Here is a 23,228-nt window from a genome sequence, read left to right as displayed (position 1 = left end):
GATTTGTCACACAGGTAACAATCATCAAGAGGAAGGATTAGAACCCAGGCCCTCTGATTCCAGTGCTTCCCCTTCCCCCCCCCCCCCCCCCCCCCCCCCCGACTCCTGTAATACCTACAATGCTCTTCCTCCTCTTTTCCAGCTACTGACCTCACTGGCTTCCTGTAAGTCCCGTCTAAAATCCCACTTTCTACAGAAAGTATTCCCCAACCCCTCTTAATTCCAGTGCTTTACCTCTGTTTATTATCTTCTATTGGTTGTGTATATAGCTTACTTTGTATACATTTGTTTGCATGTTGTCTCCCAATTAGATTGTAAGCTCCTTGAGGGCAGAGACTATGCTTAGCACAGTGACTATTGCATAGTAGGCACTTAGTAAATATTGACTGATTAATTTTTCTATTATATATCACAATATGACTGGACTAGAAAACTGGTTCTCAAACTGTTTGGACTTAGAACCCTTTTACACTCTAAAAAATTATTGAGGAATACCCCCCCCCCCCCGCTAAGTTTTTGTTCATATGGGTTATAGCCATTGATATTAGACATTTAAATGATAGAATTATTATGCAAGTTATTATTTTGACCTTGTAGAAACCCGAAAAGGGTTTCAGGGATCCCTGGACCATATGAAAATTGATGGACTAGATAACTTCCTAAGTCCCTTCTGATTAATATCTATTATCCATAGACTGCAAAGACAAAAATGAAATAGACCTTGTCTCAAATACCCCCCCCCCCGTGTGTGTGTGTGTGTGTGTGTGTGTACATATTTCATATATATGACATACAAAATTAATATATGTATATATTAATAGATACAATATTTTACATTAATCTATAATATATTAAATGAATGTATATTGTGTGTGTATATATACATTTATATACATACATGTATGCACACATATGATGAATTCAAAGTAGTTTTGTCATTGAGGCCTTAGCAGTTGAAGGATTCAGGAAAGCTTTCAAGCAGAAGATAGGCCAAGAAGCCTAGGTGGAAAAGGGGAGTACACTGGAGAGTAGCCAGTGCAGGGGACCCAAGACAAGAGAAAGAATGTCATCCATCATGGTAGGACCACAGACTGTGTGGCGTGTGAGAAGACTGCAAAGGTAGGAAGGGGCATAGAGCTTTAAATGCTGGACAGAGGAGCTTATATTAGATGCCACCTGTTATAAGGGGCCATTGGAGTTTTTGAGTTGAGGAGGTGTGTAAGGCTAGTATAATAAGCCATGCACTCCTTTAGGAAAAGCCTTTCGATGCTGTTTGGAGGCTGATTTGGAGGCAAGAGAGAATTGAGGGTAGGAGACCAACCAGAGTCATGGCGATAGTCCAGACAAGATGTAATGAAGACATGATTAAAGTTGATCTCTATGGTGTCAATAGAGACCAAGTGAAGTGGAGGAAATGACCAGATTTAGCAGTGTATATGGATATGCAAGATTAAAGAGAATGACACCAAGATGACAAACCTTTTTGACTGAAAAGATGGTGGTGCCTTCAGCAGTAATTGGGAAGTTGAGAATAGAGGTGGGTTTGAGAGGAAAGATACTGAATTCCTTATGAGACATGTCGAGTCAAGGATGTATATTGGGTATCTAGTTCAAAATGACCAATTGGCAGTTGGTGATGTGAAACTGGAGCTCAGGAGAGAGATTAAAACTAGATATACAGATCACCAAATAATTTGCAGGGAGATGACAACTAAGCTCATGGTACCTAATGTTAAAAGATATATGGTGTGCATAAATAGATTTTAACATTTTATCAATGATAATGTGCTCAAGAAGTTGTGTAAAAGATATTATTCAAGAGATATATGATCAGAACAGGTTGTAGGTCAGTCATGTAGCTAAAGGAAGGGACAACAGATGTACACCCCATCTGTTGTACTAGTGCCCATGTAGCATTAAAAAATTCTAAACCCAGGATAATGCTCCCAGCATACCGGGGAGGCCTCCTTATGAAATATTTGTAGAAGTACACAGACAAAGCATTGGATGTCGGACAAGAGAAGGCAAGGAGGGTTTATGATTTGCCCCTTTGGAGGGAATACCATACACCTGGAAGGGAACTCAAAGATAAACTAATCTAATCCCTTCATTTCACTAATGAGGGAATTAAGACTAGGTTACCTCCCTACCTCTTGAGCAGAAAAGTTTTAAGTAATGGTGTAAAGTGAGACCAGACTTAATTTTTGGTCTAAAGACAAACTCTCGGAGATAGCTCAAGCATATCTCATACATTCAGGATTAAAAACATCTACCTGTCAGTAAACTGTAGGGTTCCATCCTTGAATTGTGGCTAAAATTTGCCTAATGGATAAGTATGCCTAACTTGTATAAGGGATAAATCCATTAACTTGCTACTAATACTTAGCAGCAGATTGATATTAATAAAAAGCTAAATAGTTTTCTTCAAGGCACAGAAGGAAGAAAAGACAATTTTGTCATTCTCCTTTAATCTTTCCTGGGATTTGTTTTCATCATCTGGAGAATGAGGAGACTGGCTTTGTTCTATGATGTCCTATGGGGTACACATTTGGAAAAAAGTTAAGAATAGGTACATCTTCCTAAGTGACTGGTAGAAGGAGTTAAGAGTTAATTATTATTTCATAATAGATCAGCTCATGGTATATCAGTTTAATTTAGTGAAAATACAAGCTAAGGTTACATGCCACCAGGTACTTCATCCCCTTACACTAATCATAAAGGTAAATTCAGCTGTGCAGGTAAGGCCCCTTTAAGTCAGGAGCTAGAAGTGCCTTTATCTGGAAACAAAAGCCTCCATCTGGGTTTTTAGTTTCCCATAGAGTGGTGCAGAAATTTAATGCTAGATTGGTATTTTATTTTTATAGCTAAAGCTTGGCTTATTGAAGCACACACACATACACCACTCCCCCCCCCCACCCCCATGAAAAATCTGGCTTTTCTTTCTAGTTTTGATGATGAGTAATTAGTGTAAGTTTCACTATCATAAAATCTGTTACTGGGGTTCCCTCCTCCTTAACATTATCATTCTATTCCACCAGCATTGAGAAGTCACACTTAAGAAGCAGAAAAGAATTTGGTTTCAGAAAAGTTGCAGATTTCAGGGTAACAGCCACAGTGCGTAAACTTGAACTGATGTGTTTCAAAAGCCTAGTCTAGATGGGCACAAGACAGCTGAATTATGGGAATGGCTATAACTTAAGAGAGGAAGGGACATCAGTGGCCATGTAGACCAACCTGAACCTGAAAAAGAATCCCCAGTGAAACACAGCCAGGCAGCAAATAGGCATCTAGCTTTTGTGTAAAAAGTGCTAATGGAAGAAAATCTACTACCTTCTAAAAAAGTAGTCCCTTCCATTTTTGGATAGCCTTTTTTAAAAAAGGAAATTGCAGTTGCTAGCTTGCCTTTTTCCAACTTTTCTTCTCAGAAAAGATGTGTGTTTTATTTTTCCTATAACAACAAAGTAGATAACACTTTTTTGTTTTTCTGAATAGCTATAGTTGGACCCTGTTGGCACTCTAATGAATCCTATGGACCCCTTCACAGAATAATGGTTTTAAAATGCATAAAATAGCACTTAGTATAATGCCTGGCATATAGCAAGGCATAGTAAATGCTAACTTACTGACTAGCTAAAATAAAATTCATAGGATTACAAAAGAAACCCAACTATATTAAAATACAATTATCAAAATATTTTTAAAAAATAAATTCCTAGACTTGGGTTAAGAACTCCAATGTTGGACATTCTCTGTTTCCCCTTCTGGCTCTAATTTTCAAGGTATCTCTCTTGTGTGTATTAATGAAAGCATTTACGCAGGGAGCTAAACCAATTAACAAGAAAACTGTCCATCTATCCTGGGATTCTGGTTTCTAGGCTCACCTTCGTCTTAATTTAAGGTCCTAGAATAGCGTTAACCTGGCATAATCTTGCAGGAGTCATTTATCTTGGTGAATTCAATGGTGTGTGAGACTGACTGCCTGGTACAGCTGAGTTGTAAAGTCTCTAAAAGTAACACAGAATTATCTGTAAGGTTTTTCCCCCCTCTATCTGCCTGTTAGTGTATGAATGATGTGTTGGTCTAGACAGCTGGGTTATCTAATGAATGGAAACTCAATTTACAAGTAAGGATTGAATATCGTAGAGCTGTACTTAGATCTATCAAACCAGAAGTTTGGTGTGGGCAGAGGGAAATTAAAATCACTCACTGTGAAGAAAAGGAAACAGAGTTCCTAGTATTCAGGGTTTTTTTCCTTTTTGAAAAAGAGCTTCTAAATTCTCTAGCTTTGAAAACGAATCTGTGTGCTGGAACCCATGTGTAGAAGAAGTTTGAGTACTTAAAAATTTATACAAAGCATGGGGTCAAAGGACCATCCATGCCTGAAATAGATCTAGTTTCCATTTGTGAATCTGATAATAACTTGGTAACTTGGTTTTGTCGTGACATGTTAGCTATACATTCCAACCCTAAGACCAATTTATTCTATGCATATAAGTAAACAGGCATTTCTTGAACACCGGCTATATATTCAGAACAATACTAAGTATGGTGGGGATAAAGAGGTTCAGAGAAATTTGACATAATCTCTGCCCTCAAGGAGATTGTAGGCTAGTTGGAGAGAGAAGATGAATATACTTTGTAAAGTGGAATGACGATTGGGGGCAGCTAGGTGCAGTGGATAAAGCACTGGCCCCCGATTCAGAAGGACCTGAGTTCAAATCTGTCCTCAGACACTTGACACTTACTAGCTGTGTGACCCTGGGTAAGTCACTTAACCCTCATTGTCCCACCAAAAAAAGAAAGAAAGAAAAAGAAAACAATTATTTAAAAAGTGGAATGACTATTGGGTCTGAGGAAATGGGTTTGAGCCCCAGGCCTGCTGATTATTGTCTTTGTGACTTTGGATGTCACATTGCTTCCTGGGAATTCGGTTTCCTTATCTATAAAATGAGGGATAAAATAGATGGCCTATCAATTCCTTTTCAGCTCTCCATTTATGATTGAATGGAAGTGCTGTAAGAACTACATTTCTTATCAAACAAAATGAGATGCTATACAATTATATTCTAAACTGTGTGATATAGACTATTGGTGCCATCTCTAAATTCTGAGTGCTTTTAATAAGTACTACCTTTGAACTTCATGAGAGAAGGAACCAAATCTTGTCTAGATTGCTTATTTCTCAAATTGCCTTGCAATGTAAGGGCTTAATAAATGCTTGTTGGATTGGCTTGAATTGAATTAAAATTATGGATGCTTCTGGTCCATGAAAGATAGTTATCAGAGAAGACTTTATCAAAGATAACAGATTCAATCAATGTCAGTCAATCAATAAACACCTACTATGTGTCAGGCACTGTACCAAGTGCTTGATTAAGATGGTCCTGGAAGGAGTGATGGGATTTGGAAAGTTAGGAAAAATGGGAACAATTCTAAGAGCAACAATGTATGCAAAGGCTACATTGTGGGAATGGATATGACATGTTTGACAAAGGAGGCGATCAGCTCCAGCACTTTCCACAGTGTCTGGCCCATAGGAAGTGCTTAATAAATGAATCTTGATTGTGTTTGTTTGCTTGACTGGAGCACAGAACATACCTCAGGGTCTGTGGCAAGGTTCAGAAAACTGGAAATTCACACTGAAGATTGTGAAAACCTCGGAAAAGAAAGGATCTTATTATCCAAAGACTGCCAAATTGAGATGTGACTGTGCTGGGAGGAAAGTTCCTTCAGACTCTTGGCTCATTGCAGTTACTCAAAGCTTGTGAGCTTGGCCACTGAAAAACCAGAGCCTATGATTTCACCACTTGGAGTCTGGGTAATAAGACAGATTAAGCAAGATGGGTTCACATACCTTTCTATGAATTGGCATAGAAGGAATAGTGGAGAATGTAGGATCAAGTTTAAAATGTGTTCGCCTTTCCTAGCTGGCATTGTAACTTGATAGAATAAAGTCGTACTGTTTTCAAGGGTGGGACCTGCCTGTCTGCCTAGGATGGTTTCCAGCCAGTGAGTATTGGAACAGAAACTTCTGTTTCAAGAGAAAAATCTAATGAAAAACAAAGTTGTAGGGAAATAATTTCTTTTAGTCTTTTGGGGTGAGCGTTCAATTTTATTTTTTAAAATGGTACTGTAGTAATTGGATCACAGATTTAGAAAAGGGAGGCATATTAGAAGTCATCTAGGTCAAATCCCCAGTTTTACAGATAAACTCTACCTTCATCAGACCATAAGAATTGATTAGGTGTCAATAGTGGATCAAAAATCAACTTATTACAGTCATTTTAATAGATATCCATTACCCTAATTCTATGGAAGTTTTTATTCTAACTCTGGATGGGTCAAAAGTCTGATTTTTAGAATGAAACACTCTTATTTATTAAGCTGAGTCAATAGAGTAACTGTGTTAGTAAATGCTAGTTGACCAACAAGCTAAAATAAAATTCATAGGATTACAAAAGAAAACCAATTATATCAAATGCAATTATCAAAACATTTTAAAAAGCAAGTTCCCAGACTTGGGTTAAAACCCCCTATATTAGACATTCTCTGTGCCCTCTTCCAGCTCTCAATTCTGAGTCTTGGGTCTTCGGTGTCCTTGGTAAAAAGAGCTTCAAGCAGAGGCTGAGGAATCTCTTGTTGGGGACATCACAGACAGGATTTCCTCTGAGCATATAGATTAGGCTATAGTCGATGGTCTGAGGGGCTCTCAAGGCCCTTTCTCATTCTTAAATTCTATAATTCCACTTTTCTCAATAATATACATGTTTGCTATTACCAAACATCTATCTTTTTTTTTTTTTATAAGGGCTCTGTTCAGGTTTTTCTTGGTGTACTGATCAATAGTTTCAGGGTCAAGAGACTAGGGACGATAACCATTAGAGGAGTATTTTCATTATCAAATGTAGACACACTGTTTAGATCACTTGCCATGCCAGGTGCCATAGACAAGATCATACACAACCCCAAAGTACTAGTCTGCCTATATAAATTGGCGGTGCTGGCAGTAGTTGTTCATTTCTTGGATGACAACCACTCTCTTTCCTATTTCACAGTATAGTCTCATAGGCAGGGTATGCTGGATGCAGCTCGACCTTGCTTGGGCCAGTTGTTAAATTTTCATTGTGAGCATTTATACCTCAAAAATCATTAAATGCTACAAATGAAGACTTGATTCACTGTTTTATTGATGGTCTAAACTTAAAATGGTGGAGAAAATGTTAATGCAGATTAAACTTTTAAAAGTGTATCTAAGGGCAGCTAGGTGGCACAGTGGATAAAGCATCGGCCCTGGATTCAGGAGGACTTGAGTTCAAATTCGGCTTCAGATACTTGACACTTACTAACTGTGTGACCCTGAGCAAGTCACTTAATCCTCATTGCTCTGCCCCCCCCAAAGTGTATCTAGCGTGTGTACATCTTCGAAGTCCCCCATTTCCCCCCAAGGTGGTTGTTAAATACTTACCATTACACTCCCAGCTCTCGCCTCATAGTACATGACCATTTATCCTCAGTGAACTCAAAGAGAATGTTGCTATAAGCTTTGTAATGGTCTTTGTGAAGACAAAAGAAGTAGGCCCAGGGTAGGCTTTTAATTGTTTTAATCTTAAAGAAGCAGAAGCAGAAATGGTCATTTATACCCCAACTCAAAACAAAACAGTAAGCAGAATGACACGGATGGCATATTATTTACACTTTGTTCTCTCACCTACACTTAACACAGTGCTTGGCACCCGGTAGGTATATAAGAAATATTTGTTTAATCATATTGAATAAAATTGTAGACCCCTGAATCCCTGGATTGTCCCCAGGTGCTGCACCAGGCACTTTAGATTTGAATTGTGTATGTAGGAATAGAGACTAGAGCCATGATTTCATTTCTATAGAGAATTCCTGAATGAGGAACATCTACTATTTCTATTGGTGTAAGGCAGCACTTTCTCTGCAATTTAGGGAGGGCATTGAGAGAGGGTAAATGACTTGCTTAGGATCACACGGTCGGTGTGTGTCAGAGGCTAGATTTGACACCCTAGTCTTCCTAGCTCCAAGACAGGCTCTCCTGCCCCTACCTCTCATTGGCTATTTAAGATGGTATTAAACCATTCCTGGACACAGGACTTGAAGAATGGGGCTGAAGGGGGATTGAGATTGAAGGGAGGTAAATAACTAGAGAAAACTGAACAATGTCATAAATTCTTTTTTTTTTTTTTTTTTTAGTGAGGCAATTGGGGTTAAGTGACTTGCCCAGGGTCACACAGCTAGTAAGTGTTAAGTGTCTAAGGCCAGATTTGAACTCAGGTACTCCTGACTCCAGGGCCGGTGCTCTATCCACTGTGCCATCTAGCTGCCCCAATGTCATAAATTCTTAATAGTTTTACCCTTTGAAATTTCCCTCTCATTTCTTTCTTAGAGGGCAGAGCTGACTTCTGATAAAGATATGTACCTTGACAACAGCTCTATTGAAGAAGCATCTGGAGTTTATCCTATTGATGATGATGATTACGCATCTGCATCGGGCTCAGGTAAGAGTGGAAAACCACTTTTGTTTTTTCATACCCTCCCCCAACCTCCTTCCCCATGGAAATCTTACCCTTATTGTTCAACATTAACAGGAGTTGATTCTTAGATGCCATGCTACTAACCAGATTGCAGAGTTCTTTCAGGAGTCTATCAATTTATTTATTCCTTTGTTTCTCAGGAATAAATCTGAGTGTGTGTGTATACATACATATGTATGTATATGTATATATGCATGTACATGTGTGTATTAATGCATATGCACACACATACATAAACACACACTTTTAAGCTAATTTGGAAGTGGACTACCTAATAAAATGATTGTCAAAAGTCTTCACTTTTTATAACAACAATAATAATTTAACTTATTGTACCTTTATCTCAACTGTGTATTCTCTGGTATTTTTAAGATAATACCCTGTTTCTGTTTTAAATATTTTGAGAAACAGTTCTCATGAAATAGTTCAAAGAATTTTTTATATAGAGAATATATTTGAGTTTCAGTGGGACTTTCAATTAAGACATTGAGAGTAATGTCACCTAAAACATCTGTAAAGAAATTAAATGAACACCTACTTGGCAAAACTCCGTACCACCGATTAGAAATTAAAAGATAAATCAGAAACAGTTGGCCTCACTTACTTCCTCTGGGTAGCTCTAGGGGAGGAGGGGAAAATGTACACTTGAATTGAAAAAACATTTGTAATAAACACTCTTTAGTCCAATGGCCAGTCATTTCACTTGCTCGAGCAAAATCCCAGTGGAAGCTGTGGCCAAGACAAGGTTTGAGCATAGAAGTAATTAATGGTCAAGTCAGGAATCAGTGTTCGGCTGGGTATCTTTATTGGGATTTTTATTGATTAAAATTTTCATTTGTAATCCCAGAGGTCCTGACAGCTGTACTGGGCTTAGATTCATGTATGCCATCTGATTAGCAGACTGGCCCCAAATGCAGAATGACCCAGAGATATTCAAATTGATCCTCTGCTTGAAGAAAGTCAAGCTATAATATGAGGTGTAGTGTTTTAAATCGAGAAACAGCAAGTCTGGGAAAGAGATGGAAGAGCTTTCTGACCCAGTAAGTATGAGCTTACAATGCAATCCTGGTGTAAAAATAGCCATTGCTATTCTTAGGGGAGTGATATATATCTCACATGCAGAACAAGTGGGATAAGTGTTGCCCAGCAGAGTCCCAATATCACTCACTAAAACACTATTAATGCTTTACACCCATAACATATGTATTTTCTTTAGTGCCTCAGACATACTTTGTACTTAAATTATGTTCAGAATGCCCCAGCTCATAATTAAATGGGCCTATCTTGTCTCTGTGCTACAGATCTTAGAATTCAAACAAGGTTTAGAAGGGCTCTCTGGAGATCACACAAGTCATTTTGCTACCTCTGGACATGAGTATGCTCAAGTTATTCCAAGAGATAGATGCTGCTTCTCTTTATTTTTTCTCTTTCTCTAAGTGGTAAGATTTAGGAAAGGGGACTTTGTATCTCCTCTTACTTAAAATTCCCATTTCAAACATGTGGAAGGAACAAATAGGAAAAAGTGTGCTAAAGGACAAGATAATCCATCATCACTGCCTTTCTTTGCTTTGACAATGCAGTTGTAGTAGTTACTGAATCTCAGCTTAAGGTATTGGTTCTCAAAAGTTTTCCATCCAGTTTCCCTAGCCTCCCCATAAAGAGGTGCTGAACAACTATAGAAAGGCAAATGTTCCAATTTTCACAAAAGGGAAGACAGTGGACTCTACAAACTGTAGACCAGGGGGCTTGATTTCAATTTCCTGGCAAAATTCTAGAACATATTCTTATTCAAGGGATGACTTGAGGACACCTAGAAAAAGAGTCAGTGACTACTCTACCAGTAATGGCTTCATCAAGAAGAGGTCATGCCATTCTAACCTCATTTCCTCTTTCATTGGGGTCAATAGATAGATAGGTAGATTAGGGGAAGGCTGTAGACATAGGTTACTTGGATTTATTGAAGCATTTAAAAGAGGTTTCTCATGCTTTCTTTGTTGGAAGGTTTACAGCTAGGTTGAACAACTGGACCCAAAGAGTTGTTGTTAATGGGTTGAAGTCAACTTGGAAAGGCAGTCTCTACAAGAGTGGATTTGTTGAGGATTTGTTCTTGGCTCTGTTGTGCTCAGTATTTGTATCAGTGTCTTAGATGACATATATGGTATCCTTATCAAATCAGCTGATGCAAAGCTAAAAGTAATAGTTAAGATAATATATGACAGGGGCAGCTAGATGGCGCAGTGGATAGAGCACCAGCCCTGGAGTCAGGAGTACCTGAGTTCAAATCTGGCCTCAGACACTTAACACTTACTAGCTGTGTGACCCTGGGCAAGTCACTTAACCCCAAATGCCTCACTAAAAAAAAAAAAAAAAAAAGATAATATATGACAGAACCAGGATGCAAAAATACATATACAGACTAGAGTGATGTGCTATTTGAAGGCAAGGATTCTTTTAATTTTTGTTTTTGCCTCCCCAATGCTTTGTACATGATGGACATTTAATACATACTTGCTGAATTAAGTTGAATTAAAGAAGATGAAATTTAATAGAGATAAATATTGAGTTCTATATTTGTGTTAAAAAAAATCAACTTCACCAGTACAAAAGGAGGGAAGTATAGCTAGGAAGCAGTTCATCTACAAAAAAGATTTTGGGTTTTAATTGACTTGCAAATTCCAGATGAGTCAACAGTGCAACATAGCAACCAATAAAACTAATGAACTCAGTAAATCCTGAGACATCCTATTCTGTTTTTAGATCACTCTAATTACCAGGAAGTTTTTCCTTATATTGAGAAGACTTCCACCCATTGATTTCATTTTGTCATCTGGGGCCAAGCAGAAAATTTCTTCTTTATTTAGTGAGTTCCTCCTTCTCAAGCATCGTTAAAGGAATGCTAGACAACCACTTGTTAAGCATGTTATAAAGGGGGTATTTGGTTGGACTAGTTACAGATTGGACTAAATAGACTCTCAAACCTCTTCCATGTCTGCCATTTTGTGAAACTCGAAGTGGATGAATGGGTAAACTGGAAGAAAATGCTATTTTAGGAGGGAAAATGAGGTGGTATTATTAATGACATATTTTGTCTTTTATGGATTTAAAAGAATACTGATTATTATCCCATGAATACCTTTCAACTCATCAGTAATCCTTGGTCTGTGAAATATTATCTTTAGGTATTCACCCTTAAAGAAATTCACAAATTTCAAGTTCTTATCATTGTAGATTTTTATTTTTTCACTTTGAATTCATTTTTTATTTTGTCCTCTTTGATTTCTGATATCTAGTTGGCCTTTATATCTGAGACTCTTTGTATTTTATTTTATTGATTATTTTTGTTATTGCTTCACATTGCCTTTTTGAAAAATTGATCATCTTATTTATTAAGCATTTACTGTGTGCCAGGCATTGTTTTCCCCATACTTTATACATTCATTCATTCATTTATCTATCTATCTATCTATCTATTTATTTGGGGGCTGGGCAATGAGGGTTAAGTGACTTACCCAGGGTCACACAGCTAGTAAGCATCTGAGGTTGGATTTGAACTCAGGTCTTCCGGAATCCAGGGTCTGTGCTTTATCTACTGAGCCACCTAGCTGCCCCCCACATTGCCTTTTAAATTTAAATTTTTTTTTTTGGTAGGCAATTGGGGTTAAGTGACTTGCCTAGGGCAAATCACACAGCTAGTAAGTGTTAAGTGTCTGAGGTCAGATTTGAACTCAGGTCCTCCTGACTCCAGGGTCGTTGCTCCATCCACTGTGCCACCTAGCTGCCCCCCACATTGCCTTTTTAAATATCCTTCTCCCTCTTTCCTATGCCCCAAGCCATCCCTTTTAACAAAGACTAAAGAAAGAGTAAAAAATAATTTCAGCAAAACCAGCCAGTACATTGACCATGTCAGTCAGTGCAACACTGGACATCTTTGTTTCTCTCCTTCTCCCCCAAGCTTTACAAGGAAGGGAAAGACATTTATTTTCTCAAGTCTACTTTTAGGCCAACCTTGGACATTTTAATTATGCACCCTCCCCTCCCCTGCCCTGCCCTTCCTGTTTTTCCTTTTCTTTTTCTTTCTAGTTACATTGTTTTAGGCATTGTATATATAATTTTCCTGGTTCTTCTTCCTTCTTCATCAGTTATTTTATGTCTTTCTATGCTTCTTAGAATTCTTCATATTAGTCACTTATTATGGCATAATAATACTCCACTGTATCATGTATTTGAACTTGTATAGCCATTCTCCATCCAAAAAGGCACATATATTGTTTACAAATCTTTGCTAGCACTAAAAGGACTATTATAAAAATGTTGTTGTGTACAGATCCTTTCTGTCTGTAGCCTCCAATGTTTATATTCCTATCAGTGGGGATTTTGGGGGTTCAAAGGTCTGGATATTGTTGTCACTTAAAAAAATAATTCCAAAGTACTTTCCAGGGTGGTTGGACAAATTTATAGCTCCACTATCAATGTGTTAATCCTCCTGTCTTTTGGACTTCCCTCCAGTACTGACCATTTCCACCTTTTGTCATTTTTCCAATTTGCTGATTGTGAGTTGAAACCTCAGAGTTATTTTGATTTGAATTTCTGTTATTTGTTATTTAGAACAATCTTTCATATGATTATTATAGTTTGTTATTCTTTTGAAAACCATTTGTTTATATCATTTGTCCACTTATCCTTTGGGTAATGGCTGTTAGCCACATCTATATCTATATCTATTTCTATATATACATATATTTGTGCTTACATATATATATATGCATGTATGTATGTGTATATATGTGTATGTGTCTTGGTTATGAGACCCTTATCTGAGATATTTGATGGAAAAAATTTTCCCACTTGACAATTTGTCCACTTATCCTAGATATATAGATTTTGTTCATTCAAAGCCTTTTCTATTTCACGTAATCAAAGCTACTGATTTTATTTTATTTTTATGATTGCCTCTATCCCTCATTGGCTCAAAATTCTCCCCATAGACGTGATTATGAAGGGTACTTGATCTTGCTTTCTTCTAATGGAATTACTCTTTTTATTCAGGTCACCTATCCATTTTGATATTATTGTGACAGAAGGTATAAGGTTGTGGTATGGATCCAATTTCAACTAAATTATTGTCCAGCATTTCTTGTCATTAGTCTGTTCTGCTGATCTACTTTTCTGCTCTTTAATTAGTATCAACTAATTTTGATAGTTACTGTTTTATAACATAATTCGAGGTCTAGAATTACTGTTCTCACTTCATTTCTCCTTTTAAATTATTATTTGCCTTAAAATCCTGGACCTTTTGTTCCTCCAAATGAATTTTGGTAATATTGTGTCTAGTTCTATAAATTACAGATAGAAAGGATCCTTGATAATTTGATTGGCGTAACATTAAACTGGTAAATTAATTGGTAAATTAATTTTGATAGTATTGCTATTTTTATTAAATTGAAGTGACCTAACTATAAGCATTGAATATTCCTCTAGCCCTATTATAAAGCAGGCTTTTGGAAAAGGATTTTGCTTTGTTATTACCTAATGGATATACATATTCCTAGCCCTTAATCTAACCTATTAATTTTTTTTCATCTTTAGTTCTCATTCACATGCAAGTAATTCTTTAAAGATTAAATCATTCACTTTGAGAACAAGTTAAGAATATGGTACATAAATTTCTGATGGATTAACAGGCTGGCAGATAGAAAGGTGTTCTTGAGATTACCATGCTAAATATAACAAGTGGATACTTTGGTATGTAGATGCATCTGTGTTCTCATTAGCGTTAACATTTTCCTCACTAATGTTCATTGCAATACTTCCATGCTTTTCTTGTGCCATTCTTATCCAGGTCTTTCCATAATTCTTACACAGACAATCTCTTCAAGGTGCTAAAGGCCTTCCTCTGGCTCTTCTAATATTTCATGGATATCCGTATAGCACTCGGGTTAGACACATATCATCCCTCACTCTCACTGCGTGAATGGCCAACTATGTTTCCAGTTACTCACAGTTTTCATGTCTCATGGGTCACTTATTCCAGTGTCTTTTTATGCACCTTTTCACATGCAAGTCACCATAGTGAGTCTTACTTACCCCGCTTACATATTTTTCCATTGCCTTTTAGATTACCAACCTAGTCTTCCTGATGTCCTCTGAGTCTTTTTAGGGGGACCCAAAGAAGACTTTAGATGTTTAACAGTAAAATGTGCAAAAGAAAATTTGAAACTATGAGCTAAATCTGTAGGAAATGCATTTTATTGTAAATAATAATTTTCCAGTAACTGTTCTTCACTGAAAGATTTAGATGGGAGATTAAGATAGAAAAATGAGACACCTTTATAAATTAAATAGTAATATTGAGTACATTCTTAATTTACCCGAGTCTTAGGAGAATAATCTAATCATAACATAAATGAGGGATAGATTATGAGATGGCATTGAAGTGGGCAGAAGGAAGAAATAAAATCCAATTTATGAGCTGAGGATGGAGTGGAAGCCAAAGCAATAATAATATTCTTACTGTGATATTTAAAATCTAAATTGTGGTCGCCTTAAATCAGAAGCTTCAGCTCCAGTCTAGCCTAGAGTTCCAGCCTGGTTGGGTTCTTCCTGAAGTCCTCCTCCATGAGCCTGCTTTAATCAGGAACACACTAGCAAGGCCACCTTTGGGGGGGGAGAGCCACATCAAGCACGTGCTGTTACGGAGCCGGGCCAAGTCCAATCTCCATCAGCCTCTGTGTGTGCAGTGCAGCCAGTGAACAAGGAGAGCCGAAAAGAGATCCCACTTCTGTTCTCTCCTTGCCTTTTAAGCTCGCACCCCGGAAGTGGAGTGCTTAGCAGCCGGACTGGCGTGCGTAGCCCATGCACAGCCATAGGTCTCCTCCCTGAAAGGGTGGTCCTTAAAAAACTGGCGAGTTTTATACAGAATATAGACTAAACTTAGACTTAAGACTATTTGTTTTGTATTTCTACTTTCCTATCCCTCTAATCAACATCACCTTGTAATTTCCAAACAATAAAAGCTCAAACTAGAGACTAGAGGCTTCTTCCATTTACTAGTCTGGGAGATAAAGAAGGGAAAGGTTAAAAAGGGGAGGTTAATGCTCTAGTATCCAGTTTTAAATCTCACACTACCATAGATCAAGTCATTCAGTCAGTGAGTATTTATTTATCATCTAGTATGTTTATGACATATTGGGGGAATATAATATTGGGGAGGTAAAACATAATTACATAAAAAATTTCTTGTATACATGGAAGTTTTATACATGGAAGCACATGTAAAGTGTCAAGTGAGTGATACAGAAATGACTAATGTAGGATTTCAGAGGGTGATAGAGATTATTGTGGGTTTGACTAACCAGGGGAAATTTAATAGAGAAGTTGGGCTATGAGAAATAGGATAGGATTCAGATTAGCCAACAGGATGTGAGAAAACATTCTAGGAAGAATGAATAGTGTGGACAGAGATGTAGTCAGTCAGTCAATAAGCATTAATTGGGTGCTCACCATATGTCAGGCACTATTCTTAATGCTGGGATTAAAAATACAAGGAAAAAGAAAGACAAACCCTTCCCTTAAGGAGTTTATGTTCTAAGGGGGGAAGATATAAAATGAAGCTAAAAATGGAAGGCATTGAGAGAAGAAGGTACACAACATGATGCAGAAGTACACAATGCATCCTGATAAGAAATGAAGAGATGGCTTCTCTGGACACTTTCCTTAAGTGGAGATTCTAGGGAGAGCCATCCAATGAGAGAGAGGGGCTTAAAGGATAGAGGGTATTTCCAAGTCATAATTTCAGGGTTGAAATGATCTTTCAGGCTCAAGAGGTTTCTGAGGCATTATGGAGATGCAGAGCCAAGAAGTTGCTGGGTACCTTAAGGGACATCCGTCCCCAAACCCCATCCCTTTACTTATAGTACATGTAGTTTTCATGCACTGAAAGATAAAACCAGAAAGACTGATTGGAAAAGATCTAAGCATGGCTAAGTTTCCTCATCTATAAAATTAGGAAGTCAAGTCTAATTTTTATTAGTCAGTAAAAATCTCTAAGATTCTTTCTAACTCTTAACGCCTTTATGATTATTCTGTGGCGTTCCCCACTAGACCGGCGGAAGACAGAGAAAGAGGGGAGTGACTTGATCAAAGTTGTGTGATGGGAAGATTTCAAAGAGATCATAGGCAGAAAGAATAGTTAGGAGACTGTTGCAATCACTATTTCAGAATGAGGGGATAAGAAGCTGAACTAGGGTAGTAGAAACAAAAAGCAAGGGACAGACATAAAAAGGTATCCAGGAACAGCTGTCTAGGTATTTCTGAAGTGCTTATTTTATTAATCCAATAAAGGCTCAGAACACTACTAATCTCTTTGGCTACCCATTCAAAGTAATTAAAAGCATTATGAAGTGCTGGTTGACTTTCATATACAAATAGCAAATAATCAACATTAAAAAGAACATTGCGGTTGAATCTCATAAACCTTCAAGAATTATGAAAGTCTAAAGGTAGAACTGAAATGGAAGGATAGTGGCCTCTATGTAAGAAGATGAGAAAATGGAAGGAAGCGCCAGTGTTCTTTAGAACACCAGATGTCACCTTTGCATCCCCTTTTTATCCCAATGTGATGAAGTCAAGAGGCAGTGCAAAATATCAGATGGAAAGCTGGTGTTAGTGCCAGAAAGATCTGGGTTCAAGTCTCTCCTATGACACATACTGGCTGTGTGACTAGGCAAATTGCTTAACCTCTCTGTGCTTTAGGCAGCTTTCTAAGACTATAATAAGTAATCGAGAAGGTGCCAACCTGCATCAGTAGAGAGGGATTTCTTATGTGAGAGTTCCCTATGCCAATAAAATCCAATTCTTATCCTCTTTCATCACTACAGGAAAATTGAAGCCAGATAAATGAAGGCTGAATATTTGATAAGAATAGCATTATTCTCAGGGTCAGATAATATTCTAGCTCTGTTTCCTATTGCTCACATTGATTTTTGTTTGTTGTTTCAGGAGCTGAAGAGGAAGTAGAAAGTCCACAGATGCCAACATCTCGAACAATTCCAAAGATACCATTCACTAGTGATGCTCCAAAAGTTGAGACGACAACACTGAAAATTCAGACCAAGATTCCTGCTCAGACAAAGGTGTGCATTATCCATGAACCTAACATCTTCATTGTTTGGGTTTTTAAATATTGTAAAGAATAGACCATTTTGAGAGACCCCTGTTAAAATTGAATGTCTACATGCTTTCTTAAAGGTGTATTGTACTCAGCCTACCTTGTTGCTCTTCATTACAGTCCTGTTTCATTGCCTATATATATTATATCTTTAGCCTGCCCCTGTGTCTCCATAGATATTGAGGAAGTGAAGCGTTTGGTCAAGGGGCTTAAAAGCAAAAATGTACATAGTACAGATGAGAAGAACAAAGCAAAGTCTTTTTAAAAAATTTTTCAAAGCAAAGTCTTTTCAGTTCATTTAGAGTTTAAACCCTGAGGCCAAGAAATGAATTTTTCAGCTTTCATTTCACCAAGTACATTTATATGCAAACATGTACAAGTCTATTTTTCAAGTAATGAGACAGTTGTAGAATAGTTGCTGGTTTTCATAAACATAGGGAATTTCTTACAGTGGTGTCAAACCCAAATAGGAAGGTAGAGGTAACTATGCCTGCAGGCTGTATTCTTATTGTTAAATATTTTCCAATTATATTCTAATCTGGTTTAGGCCACAGTGTTTCTGGCCTTGTATTTGACATCTTTGCCCTATACCAAAGAAACCACTGGTCTAACCCCCTTTCTCCCAAAAAATGGATTATGTGATGGATGAAGGTACTAGTCTTCTTAAATTGTTTGATAACAAATCTTTGGAAACTGAGGCAAACAGGGTTAAGTGACTTGCCCAAAGTTACACAGCTAGAAAGTGTCTGAGGCTGGATTTGAACTCAGGTCTTCCTGAGTTGGTCCTCTTTTTATTTTAATTCCATTTGGGAGAATTCTTAGGAATTTGCTATTGCCTCTCATGACCTTTGTGTATGAGTGGTAAATTGTAGATCTGAATGAAGTTGGACTCGAACTCAGTGTCATCCAGGAGTCAGCAAACCTGTAGTTCTGACTGGAGCATATATTGGTACCATTGACTGGTTTGAGGCAGAGAAAAAAGAGAAAGGAAAGGAGGGTGAGAACTGTTTGTTAATTATTTTTGTCTTTACTGTAGTTATTATTGTGGTCTCTTGTGAGTGCTCAATAAATGTTTATTGAGTGGGAGAAAACAGTAGAATGAAGGACTGGAAACCTGAAAAGGAGATGGAGGGGTGGAGCAGTAAAAGGAGGGAGGAGAATAGGGAGGAGGGACTGAGAGAAGAGAGGAAGGAATAAGGGGAAGGAGGGAAGAAAAGGAAAGGAGAAGGGGAAGAGAGGGATTGAAAGGGGTAAGAGGGAGGAAAAAGAAAAAGTACAAATGATAAAGAATGGATTATGAAGCTACCAAATTCTAGCCTGGGTGTCTATGTTATGGATTTCCAGGATTGCTGCTGCTAAGTTTTTGCCATTTCCTGCTTTTTAGTTTTACTTTAGTGAAGGATTTCAACATGTAGGTTCTAGAAATCAAACCTCAAGACTTAAAGTTTTGGGCAAAGACAAGCCATCTTGGCTGAGTTAGTCAAATTATTCATAAAGATGTCAGACCTATTACTGTGTATATATGGAGAGGGGGAGGAATGTTTTGAGCATAATATGGTCTGATTTTTAAAAATCAGTTCTGGTCTTTTCTGGTGACTCTGCAAACTGTTTTTTTTGTTTGTTTTGTTTTTTGATATAGGATCAAGAAAACGGATGCAGATAGATACCAGATCAAAAAAGTTCAGAAGTTAAGGAAGCCTAAACACAGTTAATTCATTCATAGCATTAGCTGCCACAAATGCTGGAAGGGGTCCTACCATAAATCACATTAATTGAAAGTTCCGTTATGCAGCTACATGGTGCAATTAATGCTACTTCCAGGATTTGGAGCGATGTCTTCTATGTACATTTTGAATTTGAAAGTTTCCCTTAGCTTCACTGTGGCACTGATGCAGGATATTGCATGTCAGTGTTTTGACAGTCTATCTACTTATTAAATTATAAACAACTGGGAAGCAGTCAGGTGTTTGTTTGAGCAAAGGCTTGCCCATCCGTTAGTCCCATTTCATTTCCGTGGAATTCAAACTAGAGATGGATGTGACAAATCTTTAATTGGCTGCATTTAATTGCTTGTGCTGCCTAGTCTTAATTTGATTTGGCAGACATATGGAACTTCTAAGGCATTGAAACAGCATATTGTTGCTTTCCATAGCTTACAGTGATTTATTTTTCTCTTAATGATACAGTCTCGCAGTGCTATGCCCATTTCTTTATACCCACTCTATTAAAATTTAAAGTGGGAACAAACTATTCGGAATGTTTTGAGATTTGGGGAGAATTTGGGGCTGATTATCAGTCTCAGGGATGCTGCTCACAGCAAGCCAAATTCCTGCAAACATTAATTTTTTTGTGGCCATGGAGCTAATTCAGAGGTGGTAGGTGTTCTGGCATAGATGATGTAAGGGCAGTTAGAATCTGAGGAAAATTTCATATGATTAACTTTAGTATGGGACAAGGATGGCATAGATAAGTTAAATTCAAAATCCATCTGCCAGCTTCATTTCAGCCATTAAGTTCAGGCTTTTTCCCCAGTGAAATGACTAAAAGGTCCATGGATTTAGGAACTAGATAATCCACAAACTGGATAATTATTCCTGGCATAATTGAGCTGCGTCTCTGCCTGCAGGACAACCGATCAAATCCAGGCTTCTATTGAGATATCTTGGAAAGAAGAATTGAGCATAAAACACTTGAGAAATGGAAAGAACTCAGTCTATTATGTATTGCAAATTAAATTTGCCAGTTCTCTTTGACTTTGTCTTGGCATATGAAGGCCTGGGAATTCTTTGTGAGCCACTAAATTGTTCCTAGGCTTCCTCTAGAATATAGTTAATCAAGCTCTCAGGAGCACCTCATGTTGTAATGAGAAGATGATTTTTCCATGGTCCTTTAACAATGATTCATGTCAAGTAGAGGGTTATAATTGTATGTAATTTCTTAAGGTTGGGAAGGTAAAGATATAAAACTTTCTAATAGATCTAGTAGCAGATAGTTGTTTATTGAGAAACTGCTCCTGGTAATAATGTCATATGAGAGGCTAATAAACTTAACCTCTCCAGTCAACAAAACCAATATGTATTAAGTGCTTACTATATGCCTGGCACTAAGAGTTCAAATATAAACAGAAAAGAAAAACAGTGCTTCCTCTCAAGAAGCTTACATTCTGAAGAGAGTAGACCACCCATATAAGGAAACTGAAAAGCCAGTGAGGTAGAGGGGATGGTATAGAAAGGCTGAAATTCCGGCTGGAGAGAAATGAGACAGGGCTAGCCTGGATACCTTCCTTAAACAGCGATTTTAAGAGAAGGCATTCCATAAGAGAGAGAAGCTGCAGAGATGGAGGGTGCTTCTAATGGGTGAATTCCGGGTTGGGATTGAACATCAGAATGAAAAACTGGGTTGTGGCAGAGGTACAGCCTGGAGCTAAATAAGATAGCTGGCCCAAGCACCTTCCTTAAATAGAGATTTTGAAAAGAGCCATCTAATTGGGGGAAGGGCTATAGAGGTGAAGGTGAACTTGTCACTTATTCATGCCCATCTCTTTTATTTTTTTCCATTTTAAATTTTGGGGGGGGGGCATCGACTGACCAACACGGCTAGTAAAAGATCACTGGACTAGCAGGATCAAGCAGACTTAGCTTCCTCTCCTCTCCTCCCCTCCCCTCCCCTCCCCTCCCCTTCCTTTCTGCAAGGCAATGAGGGTTAAGTGAGTTGCCCAGGGTCACACAGCTAGTAACTGTCAAGTGTCTGAGGCTGGATTTGAGCTCAGGGCCGATGCTCTATCCACTGCACCACCTAGCTGCCCCTTGAAGACCTAGTTTTCATCCCAACTTTGCCACCAACTAGCTCTATATGGCCTTGGACAAATGACTTAACCTCAGTTTCTTGGAGGGGTTTTGGGGAGAGGTCAGGGAAGTCACTGCATTTCCTCTGACATCTTGGCTCCGCCCCCTTAACCTCAGTTTCTTTATCTAAAAATGGGAGGAATTGAGTAGATGACTTTTAAGACCAAAGATTCAAGCTCTAAAAACTGTGAATCTATGGATACCTCTTTGGCATTTTGTAGACCCTGACCAAATCTTCACCCCAACTTTTTTTCCTCCCTTTTATGTGGTATCATAACACATGACTTTCCAAGACCCCTTTATCAAATTAGTTGCCTTTACTTTGACTTTTTCCCCCTCTAATTTTATTGTAGCTTGGAGACCCACATTACCAATGTCTAGTGCCATGCATTTGGGTTCATGGCCAATCATCATTATCTGCTTTTTAGACTTTAACTATGTACTGCTTTAATGAGACTTTTCAGGTTCTTTAGGCTCCCCAGAGATTTGTACTTTATCTTCTATACAATCCATACTTCCTTTTGTGCTCACAATTAGATTTGATGACGGTGGTCCAGATGGTTAGGCCTTGTATTTAGATGGGAAATATGGAAAAGACTAAGACATATTAATATACAATTCCTATAAATGTAACCATGCTAAAACGATTTTCTTTAAATGTCAAACACATGGAGATGTGGAAACCAGATAAGCAGAGTAACTGGCAAGTCTATTGTTTTGATATTTCTATTTATAAGCTCATAGGATCTCATAGATCTTGAGCTGGAAGGGACCTTAGAAACTTTTGAGTCCAACTCCTTTTTACAGATGAAAAAAACACCTCAGTACCAGAGAAGTTAAGTGACTTTCCTGAGGTTACACAATAGAATGTGGGTTATTGGATTCACTTTTCATCCATTATAATTTTCCTAATTGCAATGAGACAGATGAATGATGCTTCCTAAAATAAATTCTTCTGGATACATAACTAAACTTCAAGTTAGTTCACTTATTATTTCATTCATTCTTTGTGTACAGCATTAATAGAGCTAGAGGAGACTTCTGTAATTGTAGAGTTTTAGAACTGGAATCCTAGAACCTTAGAGATCATCTGGTTCAGAGATGTTAAACTCCTGACCTACCTCAAGTGGCCTAAAAGCTCTTTGGTGAGACCTGAACCAGATTAAAATATAATTGGGAAGTGTTTAACAAAATAAATAAAAATACCAGCAGGGATCTACTTCTATGTAAGTTTGACACCACTCTCCAGTCCAACTTTTTGCTTGAGATATGAATCCCCTCAAAAACATCTCCTACAAGTAGTCACCTCAACTTTATTTGAAGGCCTACAATAACAGAGAAATCACTGTCCACAGAAGAAACAAATTGCATTATTAGATGGTTCTAATTATTAAGATGCTCTTCCTTGTAGTGAACCAGAACACATTGTCTGGTATCTTGCATTCATTAGATGCTCTCTCAATCCTTCCCAGATTTAACATTTTATTTTTTATTAAGCTCTGGCTCTGTGCTCATTCTGGGATAAGGAACATAGGAGATATAAAAGAATCTATCTAGGAAGATAAGATGAAGAAGAAACAACTCAAGAGCATTACAAGCTAACACACAACCAAGCATGTGATTGTGGGATTGACATTAAGTGCCATATGAGGTCATAGA

At 37.8% G+C, this 23,228-nt stretch overlaps 1 protein-coding gene across 1 annotated transcript in view; it reads left to right on the top strand.

The window, feature by feature from the left end:
* SDC2 (syndecan 2) overlaps positions 1–23,228 on the top strand; it is a 136,371-nt gene that overhangs the window by 107,276 nt on the left and 5,867 nt on the right. Inside the window, exons 2-3 of the mRNA XM_043983080.1 lie at positions 8,411–8,522; positions 17,556–17,689. Coding sequence (XP_043839015.1) covers positions 8,411–8,522; positions 17,556–17,689 — 246 coding nt within the window. The remainder of the gene's footprint in view (positions 1–8,410; positions 8,523–17,555; positions 17,690–23,228) is intronic.

This window comes from Dromiciops gliroides, chromosome 1 (genome assembly GCF_019393635.1).
Source record: "Dromiciops gliroides isolate mDroGli1 chromosome 1, mDroGli1.pri, whole genome shotgun sequence".
Classification (NCBI taxonomy): domain Eukaryota; kingdom Metazoa; phylum Chordata; class Mammalia; order Microbiotheria; family Microbiotheriidae; genus Dromiciops; species Dromiciops gliroides.
This window is presented reverse-complemented; position numbering and strand designations above follow the sequence as displayed.